Here is a 25,382-nt window from a genome sequence, read left to right as displayed (position 1 = left end):
CCCCTTCCGATTGTACTTAGTCGGTTGTGGACGTTTTTATAATTAGTTTAAAAAACTTATCCATCATAGATGGGTTCTCTCCATGTCGCCGATCATTTCTCTCCCTCCACAAAGAGTGGATCGTATTCTGAAATATGTAACCCATGAGAACTTTTTAGATTTATCCAACTCGTTGCCAGCGAGTAAAGTCACTACCTCTAGCCAATTTGTTGTCTGTGAGAATCCCCTTAACTAGCTCGTCCCACACCTTTTGTGAATATGGGCATTGGAAGAACAAGTGCTCTGTTGTTTTCAGCGGATGACTACATAAGATACAACTCGTGTTTACATTTTGGTTCGAGGCCTGCATTCTCTCCCCTGTGGATACTCTGTTTTTTACCACTAACCAGGTGATGAAAGAAAACTTCAGCGTCACAAAGGGAAACTAGATGGCTTTGTGACTCTCCATGACTGGTTTGGCTTCGCGAATTAGAGACCAGGTATCCTTTGTCATGAACTTACCAAGGTAACAATCATTCTTTCCTTTCCAAAGTGCCACATCTTGTTCCCCCGGAACACGTGAAAGTTGACAATTATGTATCCCCTCTTCAAATTGATTAAGCAAATGTTGTCTATGCATCCTCCGCTTGGTCATATTCATCGCATCAGCCACAAAGCTTGATTGCGGGATTCCGAGATGTATAGGACCTCTATCGCCAAGTTTGTCATAAATGCAACCCAAAGGACTCCAATCATCAAACCCAAAAGTGGTGGAACTTCCATTTTTCACCTAGAACCGATAAAACTGTTTTGCTCTGTCTCTATATTTGAGGAGTTTCCTCCAAATCCAAGAACCAGAAGAGGAGCCACCTTTCTCATACCACAAGGAGCCAATGCGGATGAGATGTCGCTTCACCCACTTCACCCATAAGGAGTCTTTAGCTGAGAGGATTCGCCAAATAAACTTTAAAACAGTGACTATGTTTGCCTCCTCTATCGATCAGAGGCCTAGTCCACCCTCATTTTTGGGCAAACAAACCTCGGACCAAGTGACCTTAGCGTTTTTAGAACTCAAGGAGAGAACATACCACAAGAAAGCAGAGCATAACTTGTCAATTGTGGTGATTCATGCTTTATGAAATTTGTGGTACTAAAGATTACAAAGCTGATGAGTTGCAGTCTACCTGCAAAGGAGTGTTTCCTTGCAGTCCATGAGCTTATTTGCGAGCGTATTTTTTCCAGAAGGGGAAGATAATCCTCAGATGATATTATTTTGGTTAAGAGGAAAAAACCAAGGTATCAGACTGATAAGAGACCATGAGTAAATGGGACAGCTAGAGTATCTCTGCTCGTTTATACGGAGGGATACCCGCCATGTAGATAATATACTTCTCAATGCTGATTCTTAACCCATAATGTATTGTAAAATCATCAAAAACCTCCAATGCACCCTCAATGGACCGATGTTATCCATCCACAAAGACCATCATGTCATCTGCAAAACATAGGTGAATGAGTTGCATTTACTTACAATTCAAGTTGAAACCAAATTTTTTGTCCTTTGCAGCCTTGTCTAACTTGTGGGGGAGGACATTCATACAGATGACAAAGAGACAGGGACTAAGCGAACAGCCTAGGCGAAGTCCTCTCTTGCTATCAAAATAGTCGGCAAGCTCTCCATTAACCTGTATAGAGAAGGAGGCAGTGGTTACACAGATTTGTATCCAACGCACAAACTTCTCTCGGAAATCCCGAGCTTGCAATGTGTTGAGGAGGAATTTCCAGTGCACAGAGTCAAAGGCTTTGGAAATGTCTATTTGCATAACACACCTTGGAGAGATGTATCCTTGTGATAATCTTTGACGATTTCTGTAGCCAAGAGGAGATTTTCCATAAACAGTCTATCCTTAACAAAGGCAGATTGGTTGGGAGAAATGAACTTTGGAGAAGTATCTTAAGTCTATTTGCAAGGATCTTGGAGATGATATTGTGGAGAATGTTACAACACGATATCAGTCTATAATCTTTCATCACTTGTGCTGTCTTATTCTTTGAAATTAGAGCTAAGATGGTTGAGTTGACCCATTTAGGCAAAAAGACTGTCTGGAAAAAAGATTGGACAACAATCACACAATCGCCTCCCACCACAGACCATGATTCTTTGAAAAAACTCCTTATTAAAATCATCATGCCTAGGAGATATATTAACCGGCATTGCAAATAACACCTTCTTAATCTCGTCGTTAGTCACCTCACTAGTAAGTAGAGTCTTGTCATTCTCATCACATTTAAACTCTAGAATGTCTTCCAGCTCCTCATGAGACCATTCCACATAGTCTGTTAGCGAAAAAGAAAGGAAATATGGAATATTTTACTGCTTCAAGCTTGATTTGATCCTGCAAGCTGGCATCACTCCCATCATCACATTGGATCTCCTTAATACTATTTTGCAACCCTCTAAGTCTTGCAGAAGCATAGAAAGCTTTATTATTTTGATCACCAACTTTCAGCCACTGAAGTTTGACCTTTTGTTGCAAATAACGTTCCTCAATATCTGATAAATTCCTCCATTTTGCAAAAGCTTATGCCTCCTCACGCACAGCTTGTGAAAAGGGATTGGTCATCGTCGCCTGCTGCAGTTCACAGAGAAGATTATAAGTCGTTTTGGTTCTTTTCGTGATGGTGCCCACAACTTACTTCCCCATATTTCTCAGCAATGGTTTAAGTCCCTTTAAAGATATAGAGAATCTATGCATCATAGATGTAGAATGAAAGAGTGGTGGAGACTCTCGCCATTTGTCTGCAAGTTCTTTTTGGTACTCCGGGTGCGTCACTACTGCATTTACAAACTTAAAAGGTCTGTGAAGCTTCGTCTCCTCCTCTGAAATGTAAAAGTGACACTACAAGAAAACGGGGTATTTACGACTACGATTGGTGACTAAATACGTAGTCACTTATTTTCCCAACTACTTGCCGACGATGTAGCTACCAAGTTAACACTGCGTAAATTTAGTCGTAACTCAGACGTTATATGCTGACCAAATACAATAGTCGGTAATGTAGTCGTTGATTATCGACCATTATACGACTAAATGGGAAGAACTTAATTTAGTTGCATCAAAGTAGCTAATTTGGCGACTACGTAGCGACTCAGTCTATGAGTCGGTAAGTTGGCGACTATACAGCGACTAATGTTGTGGCATTCTTCACATATAAACTATAAATACAAGCATCATGTTGTGGCATTCTCATATTATTCTCATTTTCAAAGGTACAAACAAAATTAACCCATAATGTCAAATTTTTAATGCTTGCTTTACCATATCTATACTTATTGTCTTAGAAAATTGTTTCGACTTGAGCTTTTGTTTTCTATAACTGCATATGTGAATTAGTTGCAAAGTGAAAAATTACCTATGAAGGTGAAGCTCAAGAAAATGTATATGAATCAGTAGATCTGAATTTCTAAAATTAGTATCTTCATTTATGCTAAGTCATAAATGTAATTTTAATTTAAAAATAAAAATGTAATTTTTACTATATTAAGTATATATGTAAGTAATGTTTTGTAAATTTTAAGTGATCAATATATTATGTAGTGTATATATAATTAAGTAGTATGCTTTTAATAACTATGTTTCTTTCCGGTCCAATATTTGTTCTCGAAAGTCTGAGTTTACGTGTCTCACCAAATTTATGACCAACCTTCCCCTCAGTGATCTTAGAACTCGGCCCGCTTTCTCCCCATCCTCACAAGCCAACCTGACAGCCTCGCAAAATAACACGTACAAAGACCAAATGGCTCTTATAAAAAAGTAAAGCTATCTCCTCTAATAAAGGATCAGGATCTAAAGAGAAGGTTGGGAAGCAGTACGCCCGGTTCACGAGGTTCTACCACTGCAGGGCCCAATCATAGTCAAAAGAAGAGTTTGATCCTAGCTCAGAAGGAACGCTAGCTATATGCTTAACACATGCAAGTCGAAACGATATGACTTATGATACCGAATCCAGGCAGAATGAGAATATACACCTTTGGATGACCGAAGAGCCAAAAGAGATGCTGGTATAAAATTGGGTCTCCCCCTCCAGCGGGATCAAAAAAGGTTGTATTAAAGTTTTGATCGGTTAATAACATGGTAATTGCCCCTGCCAGTACCGGGAGTGATAATAAAAGTAGGAATGCTGTCACTAGAACGGATACATGAAAGCCTCGTTCGTCCATGGCTGCATTCTTTTGAAATAATTTGCCAAGATCTTTAGAAAAATCCCTAAAAAAAGGCGCATTTTGGCTACGGAGAGAGCAGCACCAGTAGAGTAGCCGCCTGGTTTTCGCTCCTCTACTGGACCGGTCCCCGGGGATGAAGTAAACTTGCTACTGATTGAGCATGAAGTCAGTCTGCTTTGAATATGAATGAGACATGTTATGTGAGATTTCGCACCACATAATGGATCAAAGAACCGAAGACGTTTCCAATACGATCACATTTCTTTTCAGGTCAGAATCTGATTGATGCGTTTGTAACTCAAAGAACTACCCTTTAGTAAATAAATCCCAGGGAAAGTCCATTTATGTTGTTTTCTAGATGCCAATTTTCTATAAGAAGGGTCAGCCTTAAAGGAAAAAAACCAATCCCAAGGTAAGGTCTAAACTGATATAATCAGTAAAGCCGGAAAAAGAGCTGAGTTTATAACGGCGAGAAGCTCCTTTCAAACGAAGGAGTGACAGAAAAGGTCGGGACAGTGGCTGCTAACCACATTGACTTCNATCAACTTACAATTCTTGAGTTACAGGAGGAACTGTTAATGAAAGACAACTATAGTAGTAATAGCTGTGAATTCCACTTCTGAGTTAGAGTTCAATCCTTTCCATCTTAAAGTACGTACTTCTTATAGCTTGAGAAGAGGAAGGATGCATTCGTCAGCATAGGAAGGCCCAATCAAATACCTAATCATAGTATAAGTTTTCCCTCTTGATTGACTTTAAACTAAATTAAATTATATGTTTTTTTATAAAATTAATTTTGGCTACTGATTGGCGACAAACAAGTGACTAACTTCAAAATATTGGGTTTAAACATGGTTATTACGTGTTGGACCAGATTTTGGACTCCAAAACAAGCCCAACTTTCTAAAATAAAATTACACACCAACTCATCCGCGACTAAGTTTAAAACATTTTGGGTTAATTAAACCTGGAAATCCATTTACGCGGTCCAGCCCATAACAAACGGCCTAACCCTAATTTTACAACCCTAATCTTTCATTTCTCACCATCCTTCTTCGTTGCCGATTTTCTCAATCGCCGATTCTCTCAATCGCCGAGGCTCTCAATCTCCGATCTGTCTTTTCTTCGTCTTCCTCTTCACCTAAGCCATCTCAACAAGATACTTACGATGCCTCCTTTTAAGAAGCCTGGACGAAATAGGAATGTTGTCCCCAACGATTCTCTCAGACCCGGTGGCTCTAACCTTTCGTCCAAGGTGAGAAAAGTCAACCCTCTACCGCCTCAATACAAGTTCACGCCAGCGGCTCAAAATCCTACGCCTCAGACGCCTCAAGAACAAGTACGCGTTTCCCCCCAACTATCGACGTCAGCCGCACCGCAGGTCAGAAACTATCCACCACCACAGATCCTATTTCAGAACTCCTGGAATCGAAGCGTTGAAGACCAACCAACTTGGTCATTACCAGAAGTTCAAAACAATCCTCCGGTTCAATCGAATCCTTTGCATGATTCTGCAAGATCTCCAATTCAGAATTCTCACGCTCAAACTCATCCTTCTTCTCAAGGTAACAACTTCGACCTGTCAGATCCACTGTTGCCGGAACTCCAAAAGGACACGTTGAGGGCTCTTAACGCCATACTTATGGTGTCGGACCGTCATACTTTTACCACCGTCCTCTCTCCGGAACCGAAGCCTAACACGACTTGGTATGTAAACACGTTTAAATTTCATATAAAAAAATGTTTTGTCATTCTCAAGTGTTTCATCAGTTATACTTACTAACTAGAAAAGTACATGTTTTCATATGTTTTCTTCTAGATTAGAGTCGTGATTCGTTCCTTTTAGATGACACACAACTCGGTTGCAGACAAACATCACTATTGACTATTGTTTTGTCATTCCCAAGTCTCTCATCAGTTAGTAGTAACTAGAAGAGTAGTAAGTAGAAGAGTACATGTGTTTTTTTATTTGATTTTAAATGACTTTGGTATGGTTTACGATTACGCTTGATTCTGACTTGATTCTTATGTTATGAGGTTTACTCGTGATGTCAAATCAGAACTGGTGCAGAAGATTAGTAAGGTTTTTACAAATAAAATTGATGGTCCATACTATAATTGGTCATGTGTGCCTCCGGAGAGACGAGAAATATACTTCCTTGAGTTTGCGGTATAGTTTTCTGTCATATATCATTCATAGATAGGTTTTAATTGTTGTTTTTCACTAACTTAATTCTTTTTTTTTTCCTAGAAAACACACACTTGGGATCCATTGATAACAGGGATAGTGCAACATTTTTTCTATGAGATATGTCAACGCCGGATGAAAAACATGGTAAGACTAAATCACAACTATTCTCAAACATGGGAGTCGCATAATTTAACATATAAATCACAACTATTCTCAAACTAGTAGTGTTCACATTTTATTAATCGTAACATTGTCATTAAATAGTCGTAAATATTAAAGACTAAATTACGACTACTTTTACGAGTACGTGTCATAGTCGTAATATTGTCGCTATTTACCGACTATGTTACGACTGAATTTCCTTACCGACTATCATTTACGACAACGGTTATTAGTCATAACTTAGTCGTTATGAATGAATTAGCGACTATTTAGTGACTATTAGTGCAGTCGTAAATCCCTTTTTTCTTGTAGTGTGACATCTCAGATGACCCCATCCTCCCTCTTATTGCACCATGTGTACCTTGATACTAGGATTTTTGTATGTCTATCTTAGCAGGTTCAATTAACCTCATGTAGTTGTAGTACTTAAGGTGTCAATCCAAATGGGATGTTGCTAGCAATCAAGATGCAATCAACGTGTCACAAGTCAAGCCAATTCAGAGAGTGGGTTTATATCTAACAATCCTAGAATGAATAGAATGTAAAACGAAAACGAACTACATAACTAGAAAAGAAAATGCATGACAAGAAGCGAACATGAATAAGTAAGAGCAAAAATGATTCTAAGCATGAACTAGATAGCAAAAATAGAAACGGTCTCAGGAATGCAATACAATCAGAAAGATAGGAGTCCTAAGGATGAGAGTAATTGATGTCAGTGGAGTCTCCTAGTCTATAGAGTGTTTAACATGCCACAGGCAAACTATCCCCAGACAATGACCATAACGACTTAGCTAATCCAATCTCTTGACAAAAGCTACTCAGACTTAATAACTTCCAAACCTATCTCTCACTAGAGAAACATGATCAAGCAGGCATGACAAACAAGTTCATTTATGTCAACAAACATCCTAGACAACTAATCTCTTAGGCTAGGAATATAAGTCTCTGGCACTAGTTGGTCAGACATTTCATCAAACACCTTTTGGGTGTGGAAATGTCTAAGAGCTAGTTCCAATTGATCAGAGAGAAATTAGAATTTTTAACTCTAGTCCAGAAGGGAATTATACAAATCTAAGCTTAAACACCCTAAATACTAAGATCTTCCACCTAATTTATCCCATCCTCAAGAACTCTAACACTACTCGGATCTAGAAATCATCATCAACGATACAAACTCAGAAAATATTGAATCAAGCATTATTAGATAGATAAAAATGGGATGAACAACTTTATAAAAGAAATCAAATGCAAAAACTGAATAAACTCTAAGATATCAGATTACAATGTCTCACAACGTTTAGGTTGCTAGGTAAACCTTAAGGAAAAGAACAAAAAATGAGATGTCTGAGTAAAAACTTAACAAAACGTATTTATAGTAAAACATGGAAATCCCTAAAACAAAAAATGACAAGATAGAGCGTCGGTTCGGGAACTCTTCTCGGACGCGTCTTCAGAAAAAAACCAGGACGTCGGTTTAAGAGCGTCGATTGAGTCGCATCGTGAGAGTGCCGATCGAATCGGAGTCTAGGAAGTTTGATCAAATGGCGGCTTGAGATCGTTGATTGAGTGGTAGCTTGAAATCGTAGATCGAGTGGCACCTTGAGAACGTCGATCGAGTGGCAGCTTGAAATCGTCGATCGAGTGGCAGCTTGAAAAGTGTCGTCTGAGAGCTGCTGATCAAGTCGCGTCTTGAGGGTGCTCAGGAGCCCTCATGGGACGTCTTGGTCGAGCCGCTGCTAACATCTGATCGAGTGGGAGCTCTCCTTTGCGTGCAGGTCTAGTCGGAATTCAGAACGTACGTGCATCCACTAAAACCGCAATAACTCATGATAAATGCAACAGCCCTATTTGAATAACAACATTGGAAAGATATTGGAAAGATGATTCAATTCTCTACAACTTTGACGAAGACGTCGAAAGCTGAATCTCAAAATAAAATCTTCACTCGACTCGATCAAAGACGTGTAAGGTTGGGTCGCTGAGTAGTGTAGATCGAGTCGCTGGACTGCATTCCTGCTCCCTGTTTGCTTTTGATGGTTTGGACATCTCCTAAAACACCTGAAACAACTCCAAAATGCAAGATGCATGCAATACAAATGCAAAGACTACCTAGACATGCATATTATGCAAAAGAGACTAAAAACAATGCAAATCAATGAGTTAAGAGAACAAAATGAATGACAAATGCATGATGAAAGAGTGTAAAATATATACATATCAACACCCCCAAACTGATTCTTTGCTTGTCCTCAAGCAAACAATCAAGAACAAAGTATGGAAGAGAGGTTTGAAGATGGGGTCTCAGAACCTAAAACATGCTGAATAGAGTAGTTAGAATCAAGGTCCTTGTTTTTAGTTCTATGATGCATGGTGAAGGAACTCTATTTAAAAACTTTAGACAAGCTCATCACAACCTGAAACGATTCTGAACCTTATCTACACATGTCATCATTTCTATCATTCCCTTTAACATTCATTAACAAAGAACCATGAATCAAACTATGCAATGTCATCAAACTCATTTGGCTGGAGTGCCGGGGTAGAGACAAAAATGGTCTCCTTTGCAAGTGGTTTTAACAATATAGAACAGGGTTCTCTCGCGAAGATGAGTTGAGCTTAAGAGAAGGCTAAAGGTTGAAACCAATTAATACATACAAGAGCAGTGTCCCGTCTACCCAAAGGTCCTAAGGAAACTTAGCTCTAACTTTCTAACCCAGAAGTTGGTCCTATCTTTACCGGTCATCCATAACTCTTTTTAAACCCATTCTCTCAATCGTTTCACTTATCCTTAGGAGGAGTTAACTTCATATCAATCTAGCGAATGGGAAATTTTTTTATCACTATGGTTCTCTTTCTTTTCTTTCTTAGAACTCTAGACTTCTTAAGCATTTTGCTTTCTCTTCTTTGTCTAAACTTTTCTTTCTATGTCCAGAACCAATAACTCTTTTACATTGCACAACCCACATATTTTACTAGACTTGTAAACCTTGAAAACTCATTCCCCCTCCTAAATACTCTTTACCCTTTTCAGTACAAATCCAATCCCAAACCCCAAAATGGGGTTCTCCCCTAGTCCTACTAGTCTGGAAAATGTGAACTAGAATTACACAGGATCCTACTCTTGTCGGTGTCGGCTAGAACCTAACACTGTCTAACAAGCTCAACTCGGAAAAGGCCTCACACTCAAGAATACAATTGGCTTGAAAGAATGGTTGGTTAAGGGTGTGGGAAGCTGTTCCAAATCTGGGAATCAACTACTTGGATTAACAAGGGTGGTAAAAAGGAGAAAGATAATCCAAGTATTTATATGGTATCCATGAGTTCAACTTCAATGCANACCCCCAAACTGATTCTTTGCTTGTCCTCAAGCAAACAATCAAGAACAAAGTATGGAAGAGAGGTTTGAAGATGGGGTCTCAGAACCTAAAACATGCTGAATAGAGTAGTTAGAATCAAGGTCCTTGTTTTTAGTTCTATGATGCATGGTGAAGGAACTCTATTTAAAAACTTTAGACAAGCTCATCACAACCTGAAACGATTCTGAACCTTATCTACACATGTCATCATTTCTATCATTCCCTTTAACATTCATTAACAAAGAACCATGAATCAAACTATGCAATGTCATCAAACTCATTTGGCTGGAGTGCCGGGGTAGAGACAAAAATGGTCTCCTTTGCAAGTGGTTTTAACAATATAGAACAGGGTTCTCTCGCGAAGATGAGTTGAGCTTAAGAGAAGGCTAAAGGTTGAAACCAATTAATACATACAAGAGCAGTGTCCCGTCTACCCAAAGGTCCTAAGGAAACTTAGCTCTAACTTTCTAACCCAGAAGTTGGTCCTATCTTTACCGGTCATCCATAACTCTTTTTAAACCCATTCTCTCAATCGTTTCACTTATCCTTAGGAGGAGTTAACTTCATATCAATCTAGCGAATGGGAAATTTTTTTATCACTATGGTTCTCTTTCTTTTCTTTCTTAGAACTCTAGACTTCTTAAGCATTTTGCTTTCTCTTCTTTGTCTAAACTTTTCTTTCTATGTCCAGAACCAATAACTCTTTTACATTGCACAACCCACATATTTTACTAGACTTGTAAACCTTGAAAACTCATTCCCCCTCCTAAATACTCTTTACCCTTTTCAGTACAAATCCAATCCCAAACCCCAAAATGGGGTTCTCCCCTAGTCCTACTAGTCTGGAAAATGTGAACTAGAATTACACAGGATCCTACTCTTGTCGGTGTCGGCTAGAACCTAACACTGTCTAACAAGCTCAACTCGGAAAAGGCCTCACACTCAAGAATACAATTGGCTTGAAAGAATGGTTGGTTAAGGGTGTGGGAAGCTGTTCCAAATCTGGGAATCAACTACTTGGATTAACAAGGGTGGTAAAAAGGAGAAAGATAATCCAAGTATTTATATGGTATCCATGAGTTCAACTTCAATGCATAACAGGATAATTGCAAGTCAGGATTAGGTTCAGGTAGATAGGTAATGATGTCAATTCAAAACATGCTTCAATCAAGACTAGAATGCAATTTCAAGAATTCAAAACCTGGTTTAGTCTTACATTTCAAGTTCAATCAACATGTATCAAAGAACTAATAACAAGGGCCTTGATCCTATCCTATTGAATTCAGCATGCTAACAAGGTTACAATCATCATCAAACCCTATGCTAAATGCAACAACCCTATTTGAATAACACTAGACTCAATCCTAATATCCAAATGCAAACTACATGAACACTCTGTTTTTGTAGAAATTTTCAAAAAAAAATTTCAAATTTCTATGGTTTTTCTATTCAAATAGATGAATGCAGACTCAAACATGATATGATGCAAAAATTTGAAATAAGAATCACAGAAAACATCATCACATACTTCATCTCAAACCCTCCCCCAAACTCAAATTACACAGTCCTTTGTGTAAGAAAAACTTGAAGAAGGATTTGAGAATCACAACAAAAGCAATGCAATGCAAAGATGAGATGGTATTTACAGGATCTACAAGAGTGACCTCAGCTGGTTGGTCGACTTGCTGCTCAACCGCTTGCGTGTTCTGATACATGTTCGGCTGCTCGTCACACTGCATGTCATCGACTCTAGACTCACCATGGTACTATACCACCACAACAACTTCAGTAGCCTCATAGTCTCCTTGATGCTCATTTTGCTCCTCTGTCGCTGGTATGGTCTGATATTCAATCTGAGACTCATGCTACTGCTCAACCACTGTTTCAAATAGGTGCTCAGAAGGACCTCCTTGTTGAAGCTCGACTGGGTGACTTGATTAAGTTCCCTTTTTGGCTTTCTTTAACGACCTTCGTGCTTTTTCCCGGGGCTCATGAGAAGAATGTCGTGGACAAGCTGGAGAGGGTTGTTGCGTCTGTGGCGTGTAAGCAGACCGGCGTGCTGGTGGTTGAAGTGCTTGGCGAGTTGGCTTAAGACGTGTGGACAAACGTCCCTGTATTGGCATGACATCCTGGGAGGGCATTGGGATAGCAGTGTTGTGAGAAGTGCAACTGAACTTACTCATGAAGTGTGTAATAGTTGTCTTAAGAGACTTTTATGCCTTGTCCCTTGCCTTGTCCAGCGTTGGAGCTTGTTGAGCCGCTCATGAGCCTCCTTAACACCCTTTCCTAGTCTGGGTGTTGTGTACTTGTCAAAGTGATACCTTTTAAGATGGTAGTCTTCTTGATCCTCCTCCATCCGAGTGTCTTCTTCTGCAGAGATCTCCATTCTCTGATCCTCACCCTCAACATACAAAACGCTTCTATTAGGAATAAACTCAATGTTCTCATCATTCATGATCGTTGTTAGATTCGCACAAGGAAGAAGAATCCTGACTTCATCAACCACTGGGTGAACAAATCTATAGACAAACTTTCCATGCTTATGCTCCCACTCCAGAGTGTGAATATATTTCAGGTGGTTCATATCTATCCAACGCGGTGGAAACGAGTTCGAAGGAGAGAGGAATGCCTGCTGCTTCTAAGATCCATGTCAAAACCCCTCCCATACACATAACTCCCGGAGAATGAGTTTTGTTCAGTCTCACCACCCACGTCTTGTAAGTCTGCAGATGGTTCAACAAGAAGAAGGCGAATGATGTGTATGATGTGTCACCTCTAAGCATAACACCCTCTGTAGTCTTCTTCAACAGGTCCTTGAGTACCAAATCCAACATGTCGAGCTCTGCCTTGGTGACGAGTTCAGTGATCTCCTTCGCATAGAAGACGTTAGAAATAGCCCTGTGGAAGTATCTCAAGACTGGGCTTCTTATTAGCAACCCCTTCGACCTTGATGCGTTGAAGCGCTGCTCAGTGCTAATCGACGCCCATAATGACGATGCTTCTTCCCTGTCAATTTCTGGTGCAGTGCCTGTCCCACTAGTGAATCCAAACACGTCCTTAAGTTGTCTCACAGTAAGGCTGTCTGACCATGTATCATAAAGGTGAAATAGCCTAAACTGCCATCCGACTACATCTCAGGCGCATCCGAGAACAGGTGAACTTGCAAGGAGCTTAAAAGCTGGATGATTTCCTCTCTATAAGCGTTCTTCGGCGTGTTCATAAGCATGCTAAGGTTGCATTGGCCGAAAAGATATTCTACATCCTATGCTATACCAAGGTCCTCTATGGTTTAACTGTGGGGATATCTTGTTCCCATAAACTCATGTTGTTGAAACAAATCGTAATACTCCTGGGGAGATAGCTTCGACTCGGACTTCTTTTAACAGATTCCTTGACGCTGCACTCTCGCGAGCCAGATCAATCTCATAATCGCTACCTTCATCCCTCTATTGCACTGGCTTCTTGCCACAATCCTTGTCCTTACTAGATCGTTTTACTGCTCTGCTTCACTCAGCGCCCTAAGAAGACGGCTTAGAAGTAACAATACGACCTGGTACCTCACACCCATACATCTCATTCCAAAAATTATCACACATTGTAAAGCTGAGACAATTCAAACTCAAAATCAAAGATTAGTAGGTTAGTGACCAGGCAATAATACCAATCACAAAGATCAATGAGAGAGCTAAGGTGTTGGGAATAAGCAAACGCAAAAGATCGATGATAGGCGTCTCGGGTAGCAGCTCCGGGACGGTCGATCGAGTCGAGCGTTGGTTGAGTTGGAGAAGGCGAGTTATGTCGTTGAGGAGAAGCAAGCAACATCTATCGAGTGGTGGAGAAACAGCAACGTAGATCGAGTCGAGCAGGTCGAGAGACGTTCTTCGTTGTCGATCGAGTCGGGTGGAGAAACATTGTCTTAGATGGGGTCAATCGAGTCAGAGAGAATGTTGGTTCCAGGAGTAGCTCTAAGTCGTTGTCGATCGAGTCGGATGCGTCGAGTCGCACGACGTTGAGCTTATCTTCAAGTGAGAGCGCCTTCGATCGAGTCGGAGCTTGTTTGTTCGCGTGAGAAAATCGACACGGCAGTGCTTCTAGAGGCATCTTTCAAGTGGTGAGCTTCGTTGTCGATCGAGTCAGGTGGAGAAACGTTGTCTGTGATGAGGTCGATCGAGTGGCGACGGTGTGACGCGAGGGGAACGACTTCGTGAAAAAAGGCAAGGAGAGAAGGGTGAAGTGAGTTGATGTGTTCGAGCAGAGAGAGTGAGATGGTGTATACGGTCGAGTCAACGATTGCTGGCTCGAGCGTGACGACTTCGTCGTCCTCGTGGAGAAACTTGCGTTGCTGGTCCGTGTCGGTTTGTAGGGACGTCGGTTTTTCTACACTGGTCAACTCGACGGAACACAGCGTGAACAGTGTTGAACTTTTCCGGATCCAGTGGGAGGCAGCTCCGGGATGATAACACGCGGATCGAGTCAGCGGGTGTTGGTTCTGGTTAGACTTTGTAAAGACGAGATCTCCGGTCGAGTCGTTTGTTCTGGTGTCAGTCGAGTGGTAGAGCAAGATAGTGAGATGGTACTCCGCTTGAATGGCGAGACAGTGGCTTCGTCGATGTTTAACAAGAGAGAGATGAGAGGGTGAAGTGAGATGAGAGTGGAGGTGTGTATGAAGGAGTAATCGATTTTTGGTTGGTAGGAGGAAAGAGTGAGGAGGGGGGTATAAATAATTAAAGAGAGAGTGAAGGGGATAGGGATGGTGGTGAGAGGACGCCTAATTTCTGATAACATTCTGATTGCGCAAGAGATGTTTCATGGCCTCAGGAAAAATCCGTCATGTAAAGGAAATTTTATGGCTATAAAAACGGATATGAGCAAGGCGTATGATAGGGTCAAGTGGGGTTTTGTTAAGGCATTAGTCAAGAAGATGGGTTTTGCGGACAAATGGGTATCTTGGATCTTGTTTTGTGTTTCTTCAGTTGAATATAAAGTTTTGTTGAATGGTTAACCTAATGGTTTGATAGTCCCGGAGAAAGGGTTGCGGCAGGGGGATCCGCTATCTCCCTATTTGTTTATCCTCTGCACAGAGGTGATAATTGCGAATATTCATAAGGCTGAGCGGGATAAGCGGATAGCAGGGATCAAGGTCGCGAATAAATGTCCGCCGATTACGCACTTGCTATTTGCGGATGATAGCTTATTTCTCTACAAGGCAGATAAGGATCAATGTGGTGTTATCTTGGACATCTTAAAGCGTTATGAGGCGGTGTTGGGACAGCAAATAAATTTTTACAAGTCTTCGGTTCAGTTTGGGCACACAATCGATGAAGGGGTGAAGAGTGAGGTGCAGCAGGTCCTTGGAATAACAAGTCTGGGAGGGATGGGTTCTTATCTAGGGTTACCTGAGAGTTTAGGAGGGTCAAAGACTAAAGTTTTCTCCTTTATTCGGGATAGACTTCATAGCCGCACAAATGGTTGGACAGCAAAACAGCTTTCCCGAGGAGGAAAAGAAGTGATGCTAAAGTCCGTTGCTACTGTGGTACCGACTTTTGTTATGTCATGTTTTCGGTTGCCAAAAACTCACTAGTGCAGTGGCAAAGTTTTGGTGGAGTTCAGGCCAATCTCGGGAGATACATTGGTTAGCCTGGGAGAAGTTATGTGGTAGTAAACAGATGGGTGGATTGGGTTTTAGAAATATTGATGATTTTAATTCAGCCTTGTTGGCTAAACAATTGTGGCGCCTGATAGATGCACCAGAGTCTCTTTTCGCTCGGGTTTTCAAGGGCAGGTATTACCGGAATTCGAATGGTATGGATCTGATACGATCATACTCTCCATCTTATGGGTGGCAGATTATAGTTTAAGCTAGATCTTTGGTACACAAAGGGCTTATTAAACAGGTTGGTTATAGAGAATCCATTTCTATATGGACTGATCCATGGATACCGGCTCAATCCCCAAGACCAGCGTTGTGCAAGGGACCTTTTAAGGACCCTTCTTTAAAAATTTCTCATTTAATCGATCGCTAGACAAATTTTTGGCGTATGGATATGCTCCATGAGCATTTTGTTCCGGACGATGTTACATTGATAGTGGCTTTACCGCTGGGTAGCTCTCAGTCGGAAGACTCACTAGGTTGGAATTTTACGAAATCTGGGAAATATACAGTGAAATCAGGGTATGATACGGAACACTTAACGAAACAACGGATTTCTCAGGTCATTCGGTATGGGCCTGATATTACTCCTCTTCTAGCGGGGGTCTGGAGGGTGTCCTGTCCTCCAAAAATTCGGCATTTTATGTGGCAAGTTTTATCAGGGTGTCTTTCGGTCACCTCGAATTTGCGACGGAGAGGTATTGATTGTGATTCTGGCTGTGCAAGATGTGGGGATGATGAGGAAACAATCAATCATGCTATTTTTCGGTGTCCACCAGCACGTCAGGCTTGGGCTCTAGCTCAGGTGCCTATCGGATCGATATCCTTCCCCACAGATTTTCTGTATGCCAATGTGGATCATTTTCTGGGTTCTTCAAATCCGGGTTCTCAGATAGCAGCTTTCCCTTGGATTATGTGGTATATATGGAAGGCGAGGAATGCTAGAGTTTTTGAGAATCAAATGGAAAAACCGGACGATGTCGTTAGGGTAGCGTTAGGAGAGGCGTCTACATGGTTACAGGCACAGACCGAGGATGTGGATGAGGAATCTTTCACAATTCCGAGTGCCTTTGGAGCGCTGGTGTTGGGGGGGCATAAGACACCTTCCTTGTGTCTTTGCTGGGTATCGGTGTTTTGTAGATGGTTCGTGGAAAGCAGGGTGGACGTGTTCGTCCTCTTTGGATGCAGTGACGACGAGGGGAGCCGTCAATTTCCGACGAAGTCTTTCCCCATTACATGCTGAAGTCGAAGCCTTTGTCTGGGCGATGCGGTGCATGATTGGACATGACTATCGGGATGTGGCTTTTTATACAGATTGCTCAGATTTGGTGAAGATGGTGTATTCTCCTCAAGACCGGCCGGCCTTCAAAACCGGCCGGCCTTCAAGACCTACCTTAACAATATCATGACAGACAAGGAAGAGTTTTCTTCTTTTTCTTTGTTTCTAATTTCAAGAAATGAAAATGTAAATACAGATTCACTAGTACGCCAAGTGAGTACATATCCATCTCATGCTTTATTTGTAGATTCTTTTCCTCCCAATTAATTTATATAAATTGATATTTTTATTGACAAAAAAAATATATATATATAGAGAGGTTTCACTGTATTTGGAAAAGCAATATTTATAATAAAATAAAATAGTCATTATTAGTCGGTAATAATTAATATACGTTACCGTACAACTAAAAACAAAACCGTGAGACTTTCACAAAATCGATATTTCTTTGTTCATTTGACTTTATATCTTCTTTTTCCAATCAATATAAATTCATTGAATCTTGCTCTGAATAGCTTGCAATATTCCAATGATTAATTTGAAAACAATTCAACTGTGACCTTCACACTAAAATAAAACTTGGCGTACCTATAGAATCCGACTTCGTCAGATATTGTAAATATTCATTCTAACTATTCAGGCTTATTTTATAGACAAAGACTGAATCAAAGTACCAGTATTTAGATTAGCAAAAATATCTGGCCCTTTTTTCTAAATATTGTTTCATGTAGTGGTGAAAAAAAAAAATGGGACTATGTATTTAAACTTCTTCGGTGAATCATAAATGTCCTCATATGATACTAGCTAATGGTACAACATGATAATCCCACATAAAATTAATTATCTCCAAACAAAAAATAACCAACAGACATCATTTACTTTGAAGCAAACCTACCCATGAACTTAATAATTTACTCCTATAAAACTAATCACGGTAATACTACAAATCTAAAGAGACATTGTGAAAACATGACTTTTTTTTGTTGTAGTAAGCCATTTTTTTTTTCACAACGTTACTCTCACCACTGTCACTTCGATCAGATATATACTTAGTTAATGAAATATTTGGTGAGAGTTTAGTAGTAAAAATTCTTATTTTCATAGTAACTTTTACAAGAAAATAAAGAACTAAAAGATTCGGAGTTTAGTAGTACTTCTTGTTACCGCCAACTAAAAGATTCGGAGTTGAGATCCACACAAATTACTCGGAAGTCGGAACTCGTGATCATGTTGTCGATACAGTTAAATGGTAAACCCCGTACATAAGTGGAAATGATAAGGTTAATTAGGTCATTTAATAAAGATGTAAGCATGAGATGAGGCCGGATCTCTTACAAGTTGGAAACGAAGATGTTTTGAATGGTAAATAACAGATCACAATTAAATATAGTACTTTTTTGTTTTAGTAAATACAGGAGAAATATATGCAGATCTGGTCACCTTTGATCTGCATATAAACAACTAAATATTTGATTTACTTTTATTATGGTTGATTTGTTTAAACCACTTGATCTACTTACGATATCCTTTCTCCATTCAAAGTTTTTGTCTTTGCTCTAAAATGATGAAAAGGTGAAGAGAAGCCACTCAATTTTTTATTTTTTTTATATTATAAACTCTTTTTACAAGTTTTAAGGAACTAATAGATGGCCCAGCACTTTGTTGGACACACACACTAAAATGCAAAAAGTTGACCAGATGACAAATTGCACGGTGATTTCACATTATTAGTAGGTACATACATTTCAACATTTTGAAGAATATCTTTGATCGTGTTGAATTTGGATATTTTTTCAGTGGAATTTTATTTTTGATTTTTTTTTCATTTGGATAATTAGTTTCTAAATTTTGAATCTCTTCATCTTACTTTTTCGTAAAAGTTGGTTCGCTTCGTATTAAACACACTGTTTAATATGTTTTATTTGTTTAATAATAAATAAAAGTAAAACAAAATAATAATAAACTACTTATTTTGCACTGCAAAAATAAAATCAACTTCCTCTAAATAGCTGGCAATTTTTGATAGGATTATTTTTATTTCATAAATTATTATATTTGAAGAATAATCAAAGATGACAAAGGAATAAAGGATGCATGTGTGAGCCTCAACGACCCTCTTTCTCCTCTTTCCCCTTACATGTCCAACACACATTATAAATCATTTCAAGAAATAATTCTATGTCTTACATCACATTCTATTGGACTTTTTTTTTTATCCTGGCAAGTTGCAATAGAATTTGGCGTTTTATAAACTTTTGAACAACCGATCAGGAATCTTATTATTGTCACTACTCACTACTCATGCAATGTTTTCTTTTTTAATATTTCAACATTATTTAGGTAACCGAACAAACAACTTTGGAGATACGTACCTTGCTGCCACACCACATGATTCGTAAAAGAGATCACAATTTACTTTGGAGTCCGTGATCTCGTTGTCTGTATCATAAATGGCAACTCCGTACATACACGACACAGTTAGGGTTAATTTAGGTGTTTCATACAAGTTAGCGAGAAGAGATTTTTCCAAGTTTTTGACGCTGTAAAGTGCAAGTCTTTGGACTTTTGCATCTCTTCATTTAGCAACAACAATACCTAACGCATCTAGATGCAACAATGCTCCTCTCCTCATGTTCAAATTCTCTTAGTGTAAAGAACATAACACCAAAAACATAATATTCAGAGAGACTCACTCCAACTGTTATAATATATTCATAATTCCTATATTGTTGCTTCAGATTTGGAGCTGAAACAAAAAATTAGGCAAAACAATATTTATATAATAAAAGAAAATAAAATACATAGTCAATATTAGTGGCTAATATTTAATAGCTATACGTTACCGTACAACTAGAAACAAAACCGTAAGACTTTCACGAAATCGATTTTTCTTTGTCGACTTGACTTTTTCTTTTTTTTCGAATCAATATAAATTCATTGTATCTTGCTTAGAAAAAGCTTGCAATGTTATGTTCCAATGATTAATGTGAAAACAATTCAACTATGACATTCACACTAACAAAAAACTTGTTCATTGATTATTATTATTTTTTTTTGTTTGTTTTTTGTTTTTTGTTTTTGTTTTGTTTCATGTACATAGTTCAACTGAAAAAAAGTGGGAGAGTATATACACTTCGGTGAATAATAAATGTCCTCATATGATATACAACAGGATGAGATCCCACACACATTAATGATTCCAAAAAATAACCAAGACAGTCATTTACTTTGAAGCAACCTTACCTACCCATGAACTTAATAATTTATAAAATTAATTATGAGAAGACTACATACTTTGTGAAAACATGATTCTTTTCTTTGTAAGCATTATATATACACATTTCTTAATCAAGATTAATTATATATTGTGTGCTCCTCTTATTTATTACTCCCTCAATTTTTTTATTACTTAGAGTTAAATTTTTGTTTCATCATAGTCGTCGTTTTAGATTTCCAATGCAAATATTTGGTAAAAATTCTACTTTTATCCAATTGTTCTAATGGACCAGTAAAAAATTTAGAAAATATATTAAAAAGAAAATAGTATATTTAATGATTTTTTTTAATTTGTGTGAAACAACCTTGAACGATAAATAATAAAAAAGCGGAGAAAGTATGTTTTTTTTCTTTCTCCTCAACGTTACTTAATTCATATAAATTGGGTTTAGTATCGGGAAAAATGTCATTAAAATCTCCAAGACTACATTTTTGTTGATTTAAAGCCCGAACTCTGCTTTTGGAGAAAAAAAACACCAATTATTTGTTGACTTCCAAATAAATCGCAAACTCTCGTTGACCTAGCCTTTTGAGGCATAATATTAAGTGGTCAAATGGAGAAATTAAACGAGGTTAATTATCCGTTAACGAGATCCGTTAATAGCAAAACGATGCTGTTTATAACACCCTAAAACCCCCAAATTAAGAAATCGATTCTCAATTTCCCCAATTCACAAACCCTAATCGATCTCAATTTATCTATTCTTCTTTAATTTCTCCTTTCTTTTTCGATTTCTCTCTTCTTCTTCGAGTTGACGAGATGAGTTCTAGCTCAAAGACATCGGTGGTAGCTTCGTTCGACCGTGGAGTGCCATTGAAGTGTGTTTGTGGAGCCGGTGTAACAATCTTTACATCGAGAACTGAAGAGAATCATGGTCGACCTTTCTTCCGGTGTATAAAAAAAAGAGATTTGGAATCTTCTCGTCATCAAAGATATCATGTTCGATTAGGGTTAGATCGATTAGGGTTTGTGAATTGGGGAAATTGAGAATCGATTTCTCAATTTGGGGATTTTAGGGTGTTAAAAACAGTGTCGTTTGCTATTAACGGATCTCGTTAACGGATAATTAACCCTGTTTAATTTCTCCGTTTGACCACTTAACGTTGTGCCTCAAAAAGCTAAGTCAACGAGAGTTTGCGATTTATTTGAAAGTCAACAAATAATTGGTGTTTTTTCTTTCTAAAAGTAGAGTTCAGGCTTTAAATCAACGAAAATGTAGACTTGGAGATTTTAATGACATTTTTTCCGTTTAGTATCTACATATATAAAGTTACCTTTACTCACTCCTGGTGCTGCCACGTTAGCAGCTCCTTATTTAATTTTCCATGCCTATTCTTTAACACTTATCCACTAAGCAGTTTCTAATTAATCATATACTAATGGGCTTCAAAAATTTGAGATTACATGAACCCTTATATTTTGAACTGTATTTTGTTATTATATTTTCAAATGAAAAAGTCCATAACATTACAAAAAAAAAATATTATCGGCCCAACAGACTATAGAAGAGTTAAATATAGTTTATGTTTTTCTACCCTAATAAAATCATTGACGAAGTCTAGACTTCTATGCCGTATCATATGATGGCTCGATTCCCTCTCCTTTTCCCTACCATTTCATATTCATTTTCATGGTGTTTTTTCATCTCACCTTTTGATGCATTAAGTGTTATTCCAATCGCTACACTTCTCCATCTTCAGCTTTGTAAGAGTTCTCAATGATTCCAATCGTAAATGTAACGGCGTGGATTCTGAACGGTATGATTTCGTTTCGATTCCCTCTTATTTAGATATTTTCGCACTACTACATATTCTTATTGTATAAATTCAGACATCCCTATATAAGTTACCATCTCACTAACGCAATTCTCTACTTCCAAATCTGACCAAAAAAACATTGTGACGACCATGAGAACTCCATACGTTTCTTTTGCGGAGCTCAAACCTGGCCGCCTTCACCAACGGGTGGTGGGTTGATTCGAAGAAAATCTTAAAGGAATGGGAAGGATATGAGCGTCCTAACGATGGGGCAGTTGTGAAAGGTTTGCATTTCAGACTTTATTAGACTGATGTTTTAACCTGACATAATGGTTTCTTACAAGGCTTTTATTTGTTTCTTTCTTGTAGTGAAATTGATTGGGAAACTTCAAGATGAAACTGTATTTCTGAAGAAAGGTCATGGTGAGAATGAGGAACTGTTTGAGTTCAAAACAGATGAAGGTAACTACTCTCTTCCAAATGTTCTTAAAAATGTCCACTTGGATGCCCTGGAATTCCCTGGTTTACTTAGTCATTGTAACTCATTCGTTGGATGCCTAAACAGAGCAAGTGGTCGATGGACTTGATAGAGCTGTCATGAAGATGAAAAAGGGTGAAGTGGCATTGGTGACAGTAGAACTTGAGTATGCCTTTGGTTCTAATGAGTCAAAACAGGAATTGGCTGTGGTGCCGCCAATCTCAACTATGTACTTTGAGGTTGATCTGTGACTTACGACAACGTTAGTGTAGTTTTAGATGCTTATGTTGTTCACAATTCAGCCAGTAAGGAAGTATAAGAGTCCAACACTTGGTTGTTATTGGGTTTGTAGGAAAGGGAATCATGGGACATGAACACTGAAGAAAAGATAGAAGCTGAAACTAAAAAGGAAGAAGGAAGCTCCAAGTTTAAAGCAGGCAAATATGCCCTGGCGTCCAAGAGATACGAGAAGGTATATAATAATATGAACTGCCCGTTGATATGTGAGTTTTATAGGAGAGCGCAAGCATACATGGAGTTGGCTGATTTAGACTTGGCTGAGTTTGATGTCAAGAAGGCCCTTGAAATCGATCCCAACAACAGGTTCTCTCTCTTAGTCTTATACTCTTTTTTATCTATATCCGATTTAGCTTTGAGTAGGTGGATAGTTTTTTGTAATGTCTTCTCATACACTAAAGTCAACATTGTATTTTCTATTTTATTTTCAAATGACATGGAAGCTAAGTGAAGCCGAAATAGAGAAGGTTGAAGGAAAAAATGAAGGAGTTCAACAAAAAAGAAGCCAAGTTTTATGGAAACATGTTTGTAGAGTTAACTATAAGTATCTCTAATTAATCCAAATGGTTTGATCATATGATTATATAAAGATGAAAGTAGATTGTGGGATTGTTATTATGATAACCAAATCTTGTATTGGTGGGAATTTGCAGAAGGAATCATCAAAAGATGGAGAGGCAATGAGCACATGAGCCCTTGAAAACATTCCAAGCACTCTGCATTTTCATTTTCTTCTCTTTTGGTTTGTTGCAATGTTTGTTTTTAGTTTTTTTAACTAAGCGTTAGTGAGATTTATAAAACAGGGGACTTGTATGACAATAATAACATTGGACTTGAGCTAGAAAATTTATCGCATGTGTTGCTTTTGATTCTCTCACCTTTACACTTATCACATGTGACGTTATTATAGAGGAAAGTTAACCACACTATAAAACATTGTTAACATACCAACTATAACATTTCGAATGAAGTGTAGAATATAAATGACTGATTACATCGAATAGAACTTTATAACTTTTTTAAAAAGATGTACTACAATCGGGATTTGAGAGAAGAAGAAGAACCCAAGGGTTTCAAAATTTTCCCCAATTCAAAACGACGACGTTTGAATTAATTGGGATTAAGAACTTTTTTAGGATTATAAGCATAAATTTGTGTGATCCTAACGAATATTGTTGTGGGATCAACTGGTGATGTCCTACGCTGAATTTGTCTAAGATCGCGGGTTCGACCCACGGGAGTGTGGATTTCCCACATTTTTTTCGATTTTGATGCCACGATAGGTTTATAACCATAAATTTGTATCATAATATCGAGTAATGTTGTGGGATCAATTGGTTACGTCCATGGGAGATAGCAGGTTCGAACCACGGATGTGTGTGGATTTTCAACAATTTTTTGGAAAGAAAACGTAACAAAACGACGCCGTTTTGCGATTTCGATGGCACGTCAATACACACGTGGATTTTGAGTCAGCATCTCTAACGGTTGACTTAAATCCGTTAACGTGGACTTAGCAATTGACTCAATTTTGCGAGTACAGGTATGAAATTTGAAATGTGTTGGGGTACATGTCTAAATTAGCACTCCTTGTTTGTACAAGAAGAAATTCGCACTTTGGGGGGGGGGGGGGGGNGGGGGGGGGGGGGAGGGTGTACGGGTATGAAATGACCTTTTTCCCGATCAGATTGCTCCATGGACCAAAATTGCAACGAAAACAACAAAACACCAAAAACTAAAAATCAACATTTTATAGAAACAACACAACAAACCAAAAAAAGAAAATTAACTAACACAATATAAACCAAAAAATAATATCCAAGAGTTATCTACGAGATAAGTATTTTTTTCTAAGAGTATTGTCTATTTAGGTATTTCTATTTGTGCTTCTAGATATAGGTATTTCTTGTCTTTGTCAAATTACATCACCAACCCTCTAATACTGCAGAGCAATTACAATTATTTTCATTTTTTTTTTACGACTGTTTGCTTTTTCACCTTCCATTGAAGACGCTTCGACATCCAACGACGACGAATATGCTCCGATCTTCTTCCTTCGAAATCCAATAAACCAGATGGTGGTGATGATGATGAGATTTGTCAGTGATGATTAAATCCGGTGAATGAGGGTGGTGAAGATAATTATATCTAGCGATGATGATGAAATCCGGTGAACGATGGTGGTGAAGATGATGAGATCCGGTGGCGATGAGGAGACGAGACGGAAAAAACGACACTGTAAATGAGATCTGATGATGACTGATCACGACGGTTTGCCCAGTGACGACGACGGTGAAATCAGCCTGATGGTCACCTCATCGCCGTTAAACTCTTTAGTTGCCTCGCTTGGATTCTTGCTGCGATTTTTTAAGATTTGTTAATTGTAAACATATAATTTTAAATTTAGTTTAGATTTGAAAACAAGTTGTAAGTTTTGATAAGATTAGTGTTTATAATTGGAACCCTTGGATTCATTTGATATTATTTCCTTAAGGTTTAGTTTTCTTTGTTCATAACACAAATAATTCAATTCATTGGTTTCATCGGACATCTGAAATGGTGGTGGTGGAGACGTTTTGTGTTTTGTTCGGGAGAGGAAAGAGAAGAAACTACAGAGACTCATTTCAAAGGGTTAAAGTCGACAATTCACAATAATAAAAATGCATAAATCCATAAGCATGGTCAAAATTTCTTTATTTCAAAGATTTTAACAAAGAAAAGCCTAAAT

At 38.5% G+C, this 25,382-nt stretch overlaps 1 protein-coding gene and 1 pseudogene across 3 annotated transcripts; both read left to right on the top strand.

Annotated features, from left to right (window-relative positions):
* On the top strand, positions 5,373-6,404 carry LOC109127311 (annotated as a pseudogene).
* LOC104723848 (peptidyl-prolyl cis-trans isomerase FKBP62-like) lies at positions 21,924-23,361 on the top strand. 3 transcript variants are annotated; one of them, XM_010442267.2, is made up of 6 exons: positions 21,924-22,163; positions 22,249-22,341; positions 22,445-22,596; positions 22,710-22,960; positions 23,103-23,178; positions 23,308-23,361. In XM_010442267.2, the coding sequence occupies exons 3-6, from the start codon at positions 22,477-22,479 to the stop codon at positions 23,344-23,346; spliced, it is 486 nt and encodes a 161-aa protein (XP_010440569.1). In that variant the 5' UTR covers positions 21,924-22,163; positions 22,249-22,341; positions 22,445-22,476; the 3' UTR covers positions 23,347-23,361. The 3 variants fall into 3 exon arrangements, 2 of the variants coding, with proteins under 2 accessions (XP_010440569.1, XP_010440570.1); XM_010442268.2 differs by having other exon boundaries at positions 21,928-22,163; positions 23,098-23,339; XR_757433.2 differs by lacking the exons at positions 23,103-23,178; positions 23,308-23,361 and having other exon boundaries at positions 21,948-22,163; positions 22,445-22,619; positions 22,710-22,724.

Source organism: Camelina sativa, chromosome 11, assembly GCF_000633955.1.
Source record: "Camelina sativa cultivar DH55 chromosome 11, Cs, whole genome shotgun sequence".
Taxonomy (NCBI): domain Eukaryota; kingdom Viridiplantae; phylum Streptophyta; class Magnoliopsida; order Brassicales; family Brassicaceae; genus Camelina; species Camelina sativa.
The sequence above is the reverse complement of the archived record's forward strand: the minus strand, read 5'-3'. Positions and strand labels throughout refer to the sequence as shown.